At 39.0% G+C, this 17,614-nt stretch overlaps 1 protein-coding gene across 4 annotated transcripts in view; it reads right to left on the bottom strand.

The window, feature by feature from the left end:
* The window catches only part of LOC125712546 (sodium channel protein type 8 subunit alpha-like), a 76,889-nt gene extending 59,562 nt beyond the window's left edge, over positions 1–17,327 (bottom strand). For all 4 annotated transcript variants that reach the window (XM_048982713.1, XM_048982715.1, XM_048982711.1 and 1 more), the window contains exons 1-2: positions 17,188–17,327; positions 9,378–9,709 (exon numbers count right to left, since the gene is read on the bottom strand). In XM_048982713.1, the coding sequence (XP_048838670.1) occupies positions 9,378–9,653 (276 nt within the window). In that variant the 5' untranslated portion in view covers positions 9,654–9,709; positions 17,188–17,327. The remainder of the gene's footprint in view (positions 1–9,377; positions 9,710–17,187) is intronic.
* Positions 17,328–17,614: the final 287 nt, after the last annotated feature.

Raw genomic sequence — 17,614 nt, 5'->3', positions numbered from 1 at the left:
TGGGTTGAAATGTTTTTTAGTAGATCCTCCCCGTTAAATTTTTACAGAGCAAGGTTTGCAAAATGCATTTCTAACGTAGTTTTTACCAATGTTAAATTCCATACAGCAGACATTTTTCACACTTTAATACGCGAGTGTGCAAAGCGATATGGGTCACCATGTTAAATGGAATTTTCGGCAGTAAATATTGGCTCATTTTTAACCATTGGCCAATGGCTGACTGCTGCTGTATCAGCCAATACGGATAGTTGACCGATAAAATCGGTGCATCTTTACATATTACGCACACACAATTGTCAAATCTTAAAGACTGAGATAGTCAACTGGATTGACACCGTTAATAAGTTATGCTAAAACATTTTTACTTTGTCATAAGAAACAAAACTTAGCAAGTTTTGCAATTTTAATGACTGCTGTAGAACATCTTCTTATTCTCTATCTCTCTGCGTATTTTTGTTGAATTTATTGTTTTGTGTATCTGTCTTTTTTTGTCATAAACAGTATGTTTAAATTGTATGCTTGTACCACCACCGAAACAAAGTTCTTTTAGTTTGTACATAGCAAACAAAAGGATTCTGATTACAGGTTCAAAAAGTTTACTCCTATTGCTTTGCTGGAGTTCTGTATGTGCTCTCCAAGACAGTCATAAACATTCTCCTCCTTGCTGTTGGACTCGCTCATAGACCATGTGGTGCATTTGTGCGTGACTAAACAAAAATGAGTGAGGAGCAGAAAAGCGAACAAGAACTGGTCACCAAGTGACATTCATCTTCTGATGTATGGAAATATGTTGGATTCCAAAGACGATATTGAGCAAAAGCAAGTGATTTATCGACACTGCTTTGTATCTGTTAGCACAACTCATGACATCAACTTATTTGACAGATTCTATTCATAGATCATAACAAGTTCTATTTGGCTATAGCTTTTTCAATTTTCAGTTGCTTTTTCTTGTATAAATATCACATTATTTATTGCTAAAATTTTAAATATGGCAATGTGATTTTTCACAATATCGTTTAGCCCTACTTCAGGTCCTTGAAATCCATAGTGTATACACATCTGTTGACGTTAAATAATACAGGGAAATTACCATAAAGGTTTAATAAGAGGCTGCATGCAACACCTTAGTTTCCTTGTGCATTTATAAAATGTCCCATGCATTAAGGCTTAAAAATATTAAGTACAGGATGCCCAGATGAGAAGCACTGGAGGGAGATTTGGAGCAGTACATTAAAACTGCCACTAACCTGTCAGACTGCTAGCACAATAACCCATCCATCCATTTCCTGTAACTGCTTGTCCTATTCAGGGTCACGGGGGGTCTGGAGCCTATCCTGGAGGCTACGGGCACAAAGCAGGGAACAACGCAGGATGGGGCGCCAACCCATCACAGGTAATACTCACACATGCACACCTCAGCATGTTTTTATACTGTGGGGGGGACTGAGGTACCCGGAGGAAACCCCACGATGACATAGGGAGAACATGCAAACTCCACACACATGGAGCCACAGTGGAGACTCAAACCCTAGTCCCATAGTTCATTGTTTTATCTACAGAATTTATAATTTTGTGGTAATATTCAATCACTTCCCTTGCCCCAGTATGGCTTAAAAATGATTAAAAACATGAATGGATACAATTGAACTGTCTGGATCTACTCCGCCCATTAACAGTTGTCACAATGGCAATGTAAAGCACTCAGTAGCTTGCACAAAAAGGGTACGCTGCCAGCAGTAAGACAGGAAGCAGCACTCGGCGTGGACAAGGTAGAGAATGTGTTACCATTTTGAAACAGCTTCCATTTACGAGCAGAGCACACTCCCTCACTAGCATAAAACACGAAGGAAATGCACAAATGCATGCACACGCGTGCTGCAAAATACTAGTAATTCATGGCTTAAACGGCACTTCATTTCTGCTAAGCTATTGAAGATTTCACAATTCACAGCGCAGCAGTAAAAAGGGAGGTGAACAAGCAGGCGGAGGCACTGCAGCAACATTAGATGAGAGAGAGAAGAGGCAGGTGCGCGGGGGAGGGGGGGGGGGGGCTGGCGGCGCGAGAGCTGCACCAGCACCTCCATGTCAGACACGGCCTCCTCATTCCCGCAATAAGCCACACACTTCCTCTGGGAAAAGGCCGCTCTGCATGCCAGTGTTTGGAATTCACCATTAGGCCTGATAGCTTATTAAACCAAAGGTTATTCTGGCCCAGAGACTCACCTCGATCGCTGTGTGAGCACAATCCCCAGAAAGAGCACATTAATCTGGCAAGGCCTTGATTTATTCCCCCCGCATGGCCAGGAGGGCTGAAATGGAGGATGGGCCACTCGTCTGTGTTCCCACCTCCCGCTTTAAGTGCATCAGCTTGCTTGCGGTGCTCCCCACATTAGAACAAACATATGAAATCTCAACCCTAGGTGGCCCCTGGCTGTAGTGCCACACCATATAAAAAAAAACAAAGACACGCACATGCCTACATAAAGATATTCCGCAATAGCTCGTAATTTCTGTGCTTTTAAGCAGGGGTGCCACTCGAGATTCTGGGCCCCAAGAAACCTCCCAACCCAGACCAATTCAATTATGTTCAAAATTTTTAGAGCGTCTGAGGAATTATCCTACCGTTCCTACCCTTTGCAGCGGCCCAGCCTTTAAATGGTTTACATTACAATGTTAACAGCAGTTTACATAACGTAGTGCGGAAATAATCCTGGAATAGTCCTCTTGTGTCTAAACCACCTAAAATTTACCTTCAATTCAGTCATCACCTATCACTGCATATATATATATATATATATATATACTGATATATAAAATGGCAAGATTTATTTGCCAAAAAGATACTACTTACCCAGTTAGACTAAGCATTAATGACGCCTTTATTACTTGAAGTACAGCACATTCTTATCACCAGCTAATTAAGTACGGTCTGTTCCACTTAACTAACTTTATCCGCAGATTTAATTGTGTTTCACATTTACTTCTCATATTCATTAATGGTTGCATTAACTTGCATTTAGGCTGTACTCACTGTCCATTTAAGGCAGAGGTTCTCAAACTACGGGTCGCGACCCCCCCAGAGGTCACCAAACAATCGGGGGGTTTCAAGATGATTTTCTGAATCTGCTAAACATAGTTTGTTATCTATTTTTGTTTTTATCCCACTCCTGTTCCACAAAGGTTATATTTGGCAAACGATTACTAAATCGTTTCATTGCCCACCTCACCCCTGCTTAATAAATTTAATTTTTCAATGTTTGTGGAAGGGCTTCAGACAATAAGTTTTGGGATCACTGAATTAAGGTGATTAAGTCAGGATGATTCCATCCAGCTACACGTGCAGGAAAAGAACAGCCCATAAACACCGATGTAGCAGCGGACTGGCAACACAAGCAGAATCAGACACATTGTAAAAGGTCAATCACATTAGATCACTGAGAGGAGGGAAATGTACTGGTTTACTTTAATGAGAAATTACTGTAGAAGTGAATATGACAAAGGCTTAAAAAGGGAACAAAATGGCTTTTCACAAATTATGAGTCAGTTAAACACAGCAGCAACTGTTTCAAAATTAATCTCACACATTCATCAAATTCTTGTAATAAAGCAGCAAAAAACAGATATGAATATGTGATTTGAATACTGAGATTTCATCTCTTAGAACAGGGAAGCCAAAGTGAGTCACTGAAAGGGCCATATTAAAAGCCGCCAATGAATCTATGGGCCAACCAGCAATTAAACATGTACTCATGTGACTCATTTATATTTAACTCATGCTTTTATGAAAAAGGTTTATAGTAGAGGGAGAAGATCCAACTTATGTATGCTTCCTGGGATTGGGACTGTCAAATTCCCAAACTCTGTCAAGCTAAAGAAGACCTACTGATGCATTACTAAATCATGCTTTAGTTTAACACACTCACAAAATACGAGCTCCTTATGGCATGGTCGGAAAACAGGAGGCCAATCATGTCCCACATTGATTCAAAATAGGACAGACAGTACTTTATTTTCAATACGGGGCAATCGCACAGTATGCGGGACAGGTGCAAACACTTATCCTCGAGGTTATCAGGAGACTTAAATGCATGACTTCACTGACATGTTCGTTTTCACAATAAAAAACCGAACAAAAACATTCTTACTTACAGTATATGCATGGGATTAGCCACAATGAATAAGAACAGTATTTACAAGTATTTTTAACTCTTAGGTCTTTCACTTAGAGCATACTAATTCCTTGCCCTAAAAATAACGAAGAATATTGCCAAACAAGTAACTTTATCTTGCCTGATGGTTGAACTCATGTTTTGAATGGTTAAACATCCTTAACTGCACTCCTTTTTCAGAGATACAAGAGTTTAGCTTGGTGTCCCAGTACACAGTAGAGCCATTTATTCAGCAACCCTGGAGCACTTTGTGTGATCAGCTTTAGCCAAATGAAAATACCGCTGTCTAAAGACAATATTATAACAAGCCTACCTTGCACGCTCTCTGTACCTCTCCAAAAATACACATAACATGATTAAAGGCTCCCACAATAAATTTCAGTTACCCATGATACATTTTACCGACCAGCTATCGGACCGCTAGGGATAAAATCTGCCAAACAGGGAAGCTAGCGACAAAAATCAATATTAACTTTATTATAGAATATGCCGAAAATCATTGCACATCCCCTAGTACAATCACTGAGCTGTGCAGTGTTCCAGGGAAGTTTGGAAAGAGATCCATGAATAAGTTTAGATGCCAGATGTCTGAGTTCACATGATAGCAGCTGCAGCCTCCAGCCCTCTGCCCAGCAGTTCCAATTTGGGGTCGATTTGGGGTCTATGATGGGGAATATTTCCATATAATAACCCATATAATGTTTTTGTGAAATGGTAATAATATCCACAAAGATCAAATACGGTGAGAATAACAAACACACTTCTCCTGTTCAGAAGGTTAAGCCTGTTATTGAAATTTGTCTCAAAATTTTAACGAAGTACGGATCTTCACCCTTATAACATGTCTGCAAAGGTTGAAAAAGGTCTGTTAAAGACCAGCCGTTTTTTGCTATCCTTATGCAGTGCTACTTCAATTTGCGGGCAATCGGGCTCAAAATTTGATCATTGTTGGTCATCCCTACAATGTGCCTGCAAAGTTTGAAAAATATCCATTAAATACTTTGAGTTCACAAGATCAAGTGTCCTCTGCAGCTGCCCCTTTGCTGCTTCATTTTTTCAGCAATTTGTCTCAAAATGAAATCAGGTCTAGATCTTCATATAAATCAAGTTTTTATGAACCAATAATAAGGTCCATCAAATTTAAGTTTTTCACTTATCACATTCACAAGGTCAAATGTCCTCTGCTTTCACCCTCCCCTTTGCTGCCACTAAGCGGTGTGGCTTCAGTTTTGGGGGAATCTGCCTCAATATTTGACCAGATCCAGGTGATTACTTATCGAACGTCTACAAAGTTTGACAGAGATCCTTCAAATATTTTTCGAGTTATCGGCTCAACAGCATCAAGTGTCAAAACTGCCCTTTTCTTTGCTATCACTATGCAGCGCTTCTTCAACTTTGGTATGATCTGTGTCACAATCGAATCAATTCCAGTTCTTCACCCACAGACATACTCAGCAAAGTTTGAAAAAGATGTTATATACTTTTTGAGTTATCGACTCAAGTTATGGACAGTATGAAATGTCTGAAATGACCCTTGTCTTCTATCACTACGCTGGGCAGTCTGTATCAAAGGTCTGTCAGCTCTTGTTCTTCACCTGGTCCCAAAAGCATATATATTCCCTTTCCAGGAAATACAATATCCCCTATTGGCACAAGAAACAGTGACAGAAGAGGATTTATAGCGTTGAAAATGTTTTGTATCTAGGTATAACCTGACAATTATTTTAGGGTAATTTTATTAAAAAACAGAGACTATTTATTGACTGATTTAAAATGGAGCACACAGCTTTACCCCAATGATATTGGATATTTGCTACCCCCACCCCCATAGAATTTTGGTCACTTTAAACAGTACTACATAGAGATAAAATTATAAAGCAGATAAGAAAATATCACATGTCCAGGAACCAGAATCCAGCTGGATCAGGGCAAAATCTATCCCAAAACCTCAGCAATCTGGATGATGTTGCTTCCTCTCAGCTCCCAGTGCACCTGTACCAGGTATTCAGTGTGTCTGATTGGCTAGGAGTTGGGAGGGAGCAAAAACTGGACTGTCCAGGGTTCCCTGTGGACTGAGTTGGGAAACACTGGTTTAGAAAATATAAAGGACCAGGATGCTTCAGAACCTCAGTGATTTTTTTTAAGTCCTGGCATGATAAACAGCCAACGACAGACTTCAACAGGCTCAAAAGACTTCTACCAACACTTTCCTGTGCCAAAGAAAGGAATGTAATCAACTGAGATAATAATATAAATTCTGTAGATCATAAATTCTAACATCGCACTTCAGATTAACACTCAAAAATCTGAAACACTGGAAAAGTGACTCATTAACAAGACTCCAGAAATGTCCGTAAAGATGTCCAAAGAATAATAATGTTATCTGTTGGCAAGTTGAATCACATTACAACAAATTACGGCAACTTTTATTGCCCCCCACTCCCCCACCCCCACTCTAACCCCTCCCCCCCACTCTAACCCCTCCCCATCTGTGCGATAATTACACCAACATAGAAAACAACAGGGGGGCCCTCAGACAATTCAAACAGTCTAGTGGCCTTTGACCACATTAATGTGCCTCTGGGACGCAGATATTAAGGTTTAGGAATTAGGGACCTTATTTGGGAGTGGGAGATAAGGTGGGTTCAGCTAGACTGTTTGCGTAGACTTTAAACAAAAGAGAGTCATTTGACATAAATCATGGAGGGGGACAGGTCAGGTTAAATGCAATGTGAGATAACAAAAAGGCTACTGTCAGGTTATAAAAAATGTCAGGTAAAAAAAGGCTAGTAACTAAGGAATGTGACAGGCACAGGTGTTCGTGTGTATTTACTGGGAAAGAGAAAAGGAAATCAAACTTCATATTAAGACAAAAAACAGGCCCACCGAGGGAGAGGTCTCTCAAATTCAGTTTACCCCATACTACAACATTCACGTTTTCCTACATCTAGTCCTTGTGTTGTCAGATATTAATGCCAGTCTTTACCTGTTTAAGTATCTCTTGATGCTTCACACCCAAAATAATACAATTACCTAATTTGCTTTGTCCAACACTGTTGGATTGAACTGTTGACTTTGGCATCTACTAAACGTCCAAGGACCCTTACCAGTTACTGCATGCGTTGCGACACAGGCTAACCATACTGTCAGCCCCACTGCAACCTTGTCCCTCCAAATCATTATGTTTGTCTTATCTTGACGCTGCTAGCCATCTGTCTGATTTATGACCTGATGTCCCACAGCAAGCACCCATACATTCCATAAGCTGACCTACCTGCTTTAACCAAACTCATATAACTTTGTAATAAAAAACTCAAAAACATCATTAATATAGTAGACAAAGAGCAGCGTATTACTTTTACCTGTAACAAAGTAGTTCTTCTAAAATAATTAATGAAATTCAGTAATAAATTAATATTAAATAAATAGACCAGGACCTACATCCATTTTCCAAACTGCTTATCCTACTGGGTCATGGGGGGTCCGGAGCCTATCCTGGAAGAAATGAGCACGAGGCAGGGAACAACCCAGGATGGGGGGGCCAGCCCATCACAGGGCACACTCACACACCATTCACGCACACATATGGGCAATTTAGCAACTCCAATTAGGCTAAGCATGCTTTTTGATAGTGGGGGGGAAACCGGAAAACCCGGAGAAAACCCCACGACGACATGGGGAGAACATGCAAACTCCACACATGTAACCCAGGCGGAGACTCAAACCCAGGTCCCAGAGGTGTGAGGCAACAATGCTAACCACTGCACTACCATGCCACCCCCCAGTACCTATATCTCTAGGCTTATTGCATGCCCATAATCCATTTTAAAATGCAACTATCTAAATACTTCAAAGGGATCCAATAAGACTGGCCCTGTTAAACACTCTTGCTTGGAATTCCTTGAAATATCAAGGCATATTATTAGAAAGACTTCTGAAAATACAGATCTCAGCTGTCAACTGCTTTGTGCAACCAAGAGACATGGGCTACCTACTATGCAGTAATCTCACGGCTCAGTTGATTACCAACTGTTAACGAACACACCCTGAAATGCTGGCACTGGTATAATACAGGATACTGTCACACATGCAACAAATATTGGTTAAGAATGGAAAAATTCAAGATGGCTCATAATCATGTCCATATCTACCACTGAGGACACAAAGGTCATGTCCATGATATGTTTTCATCTGATAACGTATTAAAAATGTCATCGTTCTAGTTTTTAAGTTTATCTTTATAAATTACAGCAGCGGAGAACTCTTTCACATTGTCACACCCTGACCCCTACCCCTTCTGTTACCTCCTATTGGCTGAACGAGCCATGCCTGTTCATCGTCTGTGCTACCTCTTGTTCCAGCCTGTTAATCACTCCCAGCTGCCTCTTGTTTACCCCTTTGTTAGTCTTGTATTTAAGTATTTCCCAGTTATGTGCTCCCCAGTCTTGGCATTGATGTTGCGACTGCATGTTGCCTGTGTCCTTCCTGGTTCTAGTTCCTCTGTTCTGATCCCCTGAGATGCTGTTTATTTCAAATCTTTGTTCCTTTTGTTTAATAAAGCCCCTTTTGTTTGGTTACTGCGCCTGCTCCCAAGTCCTTCCTCCCTTGCGTCATGACACACTTGGAGGTGCTGTTAATTGAATTGATGTATTCTTAAAAAGTAGAACATAATTGTACCCAGAGATTGAAATATGCAAAAATATTTATTTATTTGCTAAGCTTCCTGTGAAAATTAAGTTCAGGTTTAAAATCTACTAGATTCATTCCTACTTTCTCTGTACTAACCAATTACTGTGTGATGCAGCTGACCTAGTTCTTATCTACAACTGATATTTCTAAAGATAACATACATATTCTGTTAGACCTATAAAAATCAGCTGAGTGTCCGCAGAATTGGAGCTTGAGTCTTTAGAACAAGAGGTCTTTAAGTACCCATGACGCCTTAATGCAGAAATCAGATTTGTGACATGGGACATTTTGAAACATAAAGCACATTTCAGAAAACTATGGCAGGTGCTTCAGAAATATACAAACAAATAAATAAGAATAATTTCCCAGTTAACATTGACCACGCCCACCCTTCTTGTCCATCCCCATTGTGGGTAGGTATCTTTTACAGTTGATTCATGGAACATTTGGCGTTTGGGAGTGTTGTGGATAGATGCAGAATAAAACAACCAACCAGAATTGAGAAAGCACACTCACTTTCTGATTTATGTAGAATGGGTCCAAGTCCTCCAGTGGCACGGCCACCATACTGGAGGGAATGTCCCCATAAATAAAAGGCAGGCTTCGGCCTGCCTCAAGGTCGCTGTTGGGCTTAGGCTTATTTTCGTCATCATCATCACGGTAACTACTGTCAGGTTTAGGAGGCTTCTTATTTTTCTCCTCAGCGATGCATTTCTCAATGTTGGCCAGAGATTCTGGGGTGAACTTCCTGAAGCTATCAGGTCCTGGTGGTGCAATAAGGGGTGCAGCCATGTTTTCATCCTGCAGCAACTTCTTCTTCAGTTATGCAGCATCCAGGGTAGCTAGTTCTGAGAGAGGGAGGCAAAAAGAATTCAATTGAGAAAAAGAAACAGCTAGACAAGCAATATCACATTTCCCAATATTCAATCATTACATGATTTAAAGGGCATAAATACAGACGCTCCTCTACTTACAAACTTTCAACTTACGAACTTTCAGACACACGAACGAAGAGGACCGTAGGTCCAAAATGTGTTCATAGGGCTCTTGTTTCCAGTCCGCAACATCAAGTTTTTTTTTCTGCACGCCAATTCCGCCTAGTATGACTTCTGACCGCTACTCCCGCCGTGCAGCAGCGTAGCATGCGTACTCACAGCATCCTAGCTCTTTGTACGTGCGTATACCCTTAAAATGATATTGATTAACGACTTACGAACATTTCAAGTTGGGAACGGCCATTTGTAACGTATCTCGCCAGCAAGTAGAGGAGCGTCTGTATATACAAATATACACAGAGAAAACATAAACCTTTCAGGTCATTAAGAAAATTAAGTTTGCCATTTATGAATGTGGCTAATACAAGACACTATGGCTAGACTTCATCAAGCTAGGTAACCAATTTGAATTTGAATAAAATAATCTCTACCTGCTATTTTTATGCTGGTGTAGATATAATATTCACTATACGTCTTATGTGTACTTAGATATAGTCATTTTAGTGAGTCAGCCATATGAGTTATCATACAGTACCTATCTGTAGTGCTGGGACAATCCATTGATGTATTTGACATTTGTCAGTTACACAAATACGTCAGTCAGTGTGGTGTACGTCAACAGCAGTTTTGTGTTGGAGTCCACCTTAGTGAAGCCTGAGTCAAGACCATGTATGTACCAAATCAAATCCAAATCAAGACCAAGTCGAACACGGGACTTCTGCATCGAATTGATGCCATAATTACGGAGTAGCCGCATTCCCTATGCTGCACCTTTCCAGAAATGTAACTACGCCTCGTGGCGATGCAGACCACAAGAAGTATGATTGGTCTGCTTTGTAGCATTCATTTTTTATGGGAGCAAAGAAAGTGTACACCGCAGGGGTACTTATGTCACTGATTGAAATTGAAGTGCTTTTTATATCTCGCATGAAATAACAATAGCATCGTAGCCACAGGTCCACAAACACTCATGATGACATCACCAATTTTACATACCTCCATTAAGTTTATTTGTACCTTATATGAGTAGAAAAAAAGTAAAAAGGAGTATTGAAACTAGACTTAGAAGGGAAAATAGACAACAAGTTCAACATTTTTCCAAATTTGTCTATGAGAACTTAGGAGCAGCACAAATATAACCAGGACTCAATAATTTGATACTTTGTTAAATGTTTGTTTCTTCTGTTTCTATTGCATGATAATGGACTAATTTAATGATACACAAACAAGACATAAGTGCAAATAAATAGTATTTAACTACAGCTTTCACTTCTGTTGATAAAGGGTGCAGCCATCTTGAATTCTGACTTTCCAAGTCAGAGGGGGCTACGAATCTGAATTCAAAAACCATAGACTGAACATTAAAATACTTCAGATTTCATTTAAAATATTTTATGAATATCTATTAAAAATATATGATTTGTTAAACACAAAGGTAACAGAAACACATCCTGTAGTAACTTCACTATAACATGACTGTATCCTGCTGAACACATTTACAATTGGTTCTGGAGTCAAGGAATATGCATAAAGCATTACCAACTTCCTTTAGAAGGCTTTTTTATTCATCCAACTTTTTATTAAACGTACGCACAATGTAGCTAAAGACAAAGTGCATGCATAACTATGTAACACTATGTTTGAAAATTGTATTATGATTGGGATTCACCACACTTCAACAACAACATATTGCTTTTCAACAATACAAGTGCATTTTATTCCTTAACATTATGATGGGTTCACAACATTTTTACAACTGCCTAGCTTGTAGCTATCATCAGGAAACCCACCATCATTGATTTTAAAAGATGCCAAAAGATAGCAAACTGCTACCACCTAACTTTTTATGTATAAAGTCAGAAGGTGGCATGTGATTCAGCAGGTTAAGGCTCCCGGATGAGAAAAAAAATTCTCGTTTGATTCTGTTCCCAGTAGAACTAACACATCACCATTATGTCCTTGATGGGGAGACTGGGGACAATTATTGATCAAGGTCAATTGTTGAACAGACCTTTAACACATGTTAAAAAAATCATATGAAAAACATGAATTTTGCACATGCGCAATAACTGTCTGTCACGTTTAAAGGTACTATTATCTTAAAAGTCCCTTCAACAACTGACCTACGCTTAGGTGGTATTATAGTAATAGATTTTTGGGAATGGATTTATTTTTTTTGGAATTTATCAGTGCAATTTACTACGGGGGACCTACGGACGGCAAATTTTATCGCCAAGCCATCAAAATACAGGAATAGAGACCACATGCAGCACACAAGCAAAAGCAGCGGAGGTAAACTTTAAACAGATTTTTAAACGTATACTAGATAATCTTGAAAAGGAATAATCCTTAAAGTTGTAAAGCATGCTAAGTTTTTTCCCTGTGACAGAGTAAAAATGATTTAGCAAAACGTAAATCCTCCATGCTATAATGTATGGACAGAAGGTATGAAAAAGCTTGATCGCAACCTAGCTGACTATTGCGGTCCTTGCACTGTAAGAACTGCATATGCATAAGATGCGATGTCGGTATTAATATCTCACACCATCAAGCCATAAAATATACTTTAGCCATTTTTCCAATTCAGTATATAATACCCCACCTCATGCTGTGATGTCATTCAGCAGCAGTGCATACCAGTTTTTACACCAGTAGAAAACCACCCAAAGATGTACCCTACTTTTACTACTTTTTTAAGTACCAAAAGCACAGTACCTGGTGCAGTGGAAAAGTGCCCTACGTAAAACATTTTGGCTTGACATTTTGTATTTCCTTTCCAAAATGCCGATAGAAATTGTAAGTCGTGTGGTCATTCACCTCAGTTATCAATGTTTTGCAATTTCTGCATTCCACAGTGCGCTTCCTTTTTACTAGATGCATTACACAGAAATTCATTATGATATATGTACTCAAACTGGATTATTGCTAACTTGGCAAGTACCATGAGGGGCATGATTTGAAAAATGTTGAAGCCAAATGAGAAATAGGATGGAGGGGGGCACTAAAGCTACATACAGGCTGCAGACACATGGCATGGACTAAGATGGACTTCAAGTGTGTGACAAGTCCATTCATATGTGGTCTTGAGACCTGACTCAAGTACCACATCTCTGGTCAATGCATCGCATTAATGAAAACTTTGAAGAGGACAAAATGGCAGCGCATAGTAATGGAGACCCTACGTCTAAATGACCATGGACATCAAAAGTCTGGGAATATTTTAAAGGAAAAAGAAACTATACAGGAGCGGTGCACAGACTGATAATGATAATCAATATATTTTGGTCTGTTATCACTGATACCAATACCTGGCTAACCTCTGAGACACTTGGAGGGGGGAATGACACACCAATTAAATATGGCTATAACTATATACATGTAACATGTTGTAGGCCGGTACTTTGAGACCTCATCTCTACGTGGTGAATGACCCAACGAAATCCATTGCCCTCCACTTTGGAAAATGGCTGACAGCCCAATGCAATCATCTCCACAATATAGTAGTTGTATTTTTAGTTCCGGTGCTGCTAACTTTGAATATTGATAAAGTTTAAATATCGGCTGGTAATATCAGTGAAGACTCTCACATCGGACTGATGCCAGTATCTTGATTTATAACAAAAAAACGACCAATACCAATATATTGTAAGCTGTGTTCAAGTGTTACTTAAACTGACCCAAACACTAATGCTGGACTGCTATAGCGATCTTATGTGTGTTTTTTTAAATCAGATTCAAACTACAGTACTTTGTTACATCTCCAGTATTACCTGAACTTGAAGCTGCACAACTTACAATGCTGTTTGAGCTGCATTACTGCACACTGCACTACTTTTGTTAAATTGCACTACATTTGGCTATTAGCCTTTTTTTCTGAATTTGAACTGATTATGTTTTTGGAAATTGTTTAGCTTGCAGACCTTATTACACTTGTAATACAAAAAGTGTTTACTTTTTGGTAATTAATTGTGAGATTAATTTATTGTCCTAAAATGAACAGATGCTGATCAATCAAAATAAAAACATCAACAATTGTGTACAACTGTACTAAGGACATACTAACCAATAGTCACACAACCAGACTTGATCAGATAAATCTATGCCAAACCTGAACTGTCAAATCTCTCAGATCTGCTTCAGAAACTACCACAATTTCTGTCCTCCGTGGCACAAAACACCCATAATGGGAAAATAAAGTAAATTGCTGCATATTTGACCCTTATTATGAATATTGATTTATATACTACCATAGTTTTCCATTTGATGGCTTACTGAATTAGAAGCACTTATCTTCCTCCCCTGAAATATCTTAGTGCAAATCTACAGGTAACATGTTCATACATATAATTTAGATTTAATCTAATTGTTTTTCAAAATAAAGTTAATACAGTTAATCAGGTACTCTGTCAGTGCACGCAAACAAAGTCATCCAGATGCACTGCCATTCAAGGTGATTCAGGCTTCATATCCAGTACCAGGTGCCGTACTCCCCTTGTTATTCAGTACCAAGTGTCAGTACTCCTGCTATTATTCAATACCAAATACCAGTACTCCCCTTGTTATCCAGTACCAGGCGCCGTACTCCCCTTGTTATTCAGTACCAGATGCCAGTACTTCCCTTATTATTCAGTGCCAGGTGCCGGCACTCCCCTTGTTATTCAGTTCTAGGTGCTGGTACTTCCCTTGTTATTTAAAAATATATGCTGGTACTCCCCTTGATATTTAGTACCTGGTGCCAGTACTCTGCCAGTACCAGCAGACATCAAGAGGTGCCAGTACTCTGAAGAGGAAAACAAAGAGGTGCTGGTACTGTGTACTGGTGAGTGCCAGCAAATTTCAAGAGCAGTGGCCCGTGCAGGGTTACTGGCTCATCGGGGTAACTTGTCGGATTTAAGGTAGTCTGGGCAAAATGTAAGTAAACAAATATGAAGTTCATTTAAACTTTGGTACCTTAAATCCGACAAGTTACCATGATAAGCCAGTAACCCCGCTTCGTAGTGCAGGCCACTGGTTCTAGACAAATCAATTACAATAAAACCCAACATTACCCAAAGTGTTGTAAATGACAGAAAGTCAAACAGGAAATAGCGTTTATAAACAACTTCTTGATTTTTATGTCAGGAACCCGAACTGTAGACACACTAGTGCTAGCAGCCAAAATGCAAGGAAAAATTATAGCTTACATTAAAATGTGTTGAACCTGGCCTGACAAATGTAACTGCATCCATAAAACCTTCAAGATGACGAATGGAAGGTCCATATTAAAAACATTTTCAAGTACCAAACTCAAAGGCTGTCAGTTAAACTAATTTCTTTCATGTATATTTTCCAATTAAAACAAATATATACAGTAGCTATTACTGCAACAATCCATGAGGAGAATTAGGCCTGTCATTATCTGAAAGGTACGTATTTTGTCATGAAACGACAGACAAATTTCATACAGACTTATTCTCAGTAGCACTGGTCGGGATCAACCTATAGAATAAAACTAGTGCGCTGTAGAAACCTTCGACTGAGTGGCGCTGTCCTTTTCAGCACCAGGCGCAGAGCCAATGACTGAAATTCGCCAAAAGAAAATACATGCACTACAATACCACACGATTAATATTTAAACAATATTTTGGTTTTTATCAATTACTGAGTCGTTCTTAAATAACGAAATATGCATTTTAAATGACAAAATATGTTTTAAGCAACAGACACCGTACAGGCATTTCCGCGATTCGAAAGAGCATTTATCAGTTCATAAGCAGAAACGAGTGATCGCCCCCCCACCCCCACCAGACACATACACATACACACAAAACCTCAGAATAGGTCATAGTGATATATTTTCCACATCCAACATCTAAATAAATGTGTATTAGTGTATGCCATACAATCGGACTCACGTTATTACAGAAGCATGACCAATAAACGCTTACATGGTGTTTAATTAAATTTCCTTTTATTTCGGCCACACAGAAAAACGATGCACATTATTTTGGTTGTACGCCCCAACGCCTGAATAATTCGCCTGGTCGACCAACCTACCATATTCCCTTTAAAAACCAGTCATGCGTTGGGCATATTGTTTTACTCTTTCCTTCAGCACATTAAGAATATCTTATATAACAACCACTTCCAAGAGCACGCAGACAGCGCCCGTTTATCTGCACGCAATGACACAATCGCATCACTCGGCCGTTCTACAGTCAGTTGATATTTCAATTACAGCTTAGTCCCCGCGGCGTTTCATGTAACATGTACATGCCTATTATTTTTCCTATTCTTATTTAAAATTCACTGCATTATTTTACTTGTAGCACAAAATCAAACAATTCGAGTCGTAGCTGGGAGGATTTTCCCTTGGAATTCGATGTAGGCTACATTTTCACATAATCTTTTAACCATGTTTGGCAACCCGTATTACAATATTTTAAGCGATCAGTTTGAATCTATATAAGATAAAACATGTTCGTACAAAACGTAAACACATCACTATGTGTGCGTGCACATATGTATATTTACATCTATATATATGTATATATACGACACACATACATATATATGCGTGTGTAATTATATATGTCTTACGTGTGTGTGCGCGACTGGCACACTCACTCACATACGGGCCACAGACTAAGAATTACAGCAGATACTGCAGTGGGTGGTTTCTCTCAGTGTTAAGATTTGTCTTTGGGGTAAAATCCAGAAAACGCAGTTAGGAACAAATAAACATATAACAAAAACACTATGCATAAAGTATATTGCGCATAAGCCTGATACTAATTAAGACTTCGCCTCGAATAAAAATATGTATACACTATTTTTAAAACGTAACACTAGTCAAAATCTTGGCTCATTTGTCTGGTGTTTATACCCACAAATCACAAGCAACCACATCGAATTTCAACGACGCCCTACGCAAAAGGGCCAACACCCTGTCACTGTCTGCTTCATATATATATATATATATATATATATATATATATATATATATATATATATATATATATATATATATATATATATATATATATATATATATATATTCACACACACACACACACACACACACACACACACACACACACACACACTGCACACACACCCACACATACATACACACATACATAACATACATACATACAAATACATACACCTTTTCGTACGAATTTCGAGGCGACACGTAATTTTCTATGAATTCGACATGCATTCACATTAAAGCTGTCAGAAGAAAAAACGAAGTGCTCTGCGACATTTTTATTTACGCTGTTGCAGGCATAATAAATGTATCACTTCGCCATAGAAGTATAACCTCTTTATTAAAGACAACAGCTACTTACCTTTCAGCATTATCAGATTTCCAGGAAACCACAAATGGAGTGCAGATATCGAAAAAATTGAAGAGAAACTGCAGTTGTCGCCATATTGTTGCTGCTTTCCTCCTTCTCAGTGCGTGCGGCTACCCTGCATAACTGAAGACTCTCAGCAAAATATTAGGGAGCGTCTGAAAATGCACTGAACAGAAAAGGAAATTTTATGGAAATGTGCATCATAACGGTTTTAAACACTATACATGTAAACTAATCATATCACCATTAAAAAAGCACTATACCAATTCTTTAATATCGGTAATTTTATCTGTTGCAAAAATGGCCAGTCAATCAAAATCTCAGAAATGTTTCCACATATAAACTGAAAAAGAAAGTAGAGTGAAATACAAGGGCTGATGAGTACATATAGGCCTATTTATTTTTAGTTATTTACTCT

The sequence above is a fragment of the Brienomyrus brachyistius genome, chromosome 18 (assembly GCF_023856365.1).
Source record: "Brienomyrus brachyistius isolate T26 chromosome 18, BBRACH_0.4, whole genome shotgun sequence".
NCBI classification, from domain to species: domain Eukaryota; kingdom Metazoa; phylum Chordata; class Actinopteri; order Osteoglossiformes; family Mormyridae; genus Brienomyrus; species Brienomyrus brachyistius.
The sequence above is the reverse complement of the archived record's forward strand: the minus strand, read 5'-3'. Positions and strand labels throughout refer to the sequence as shown.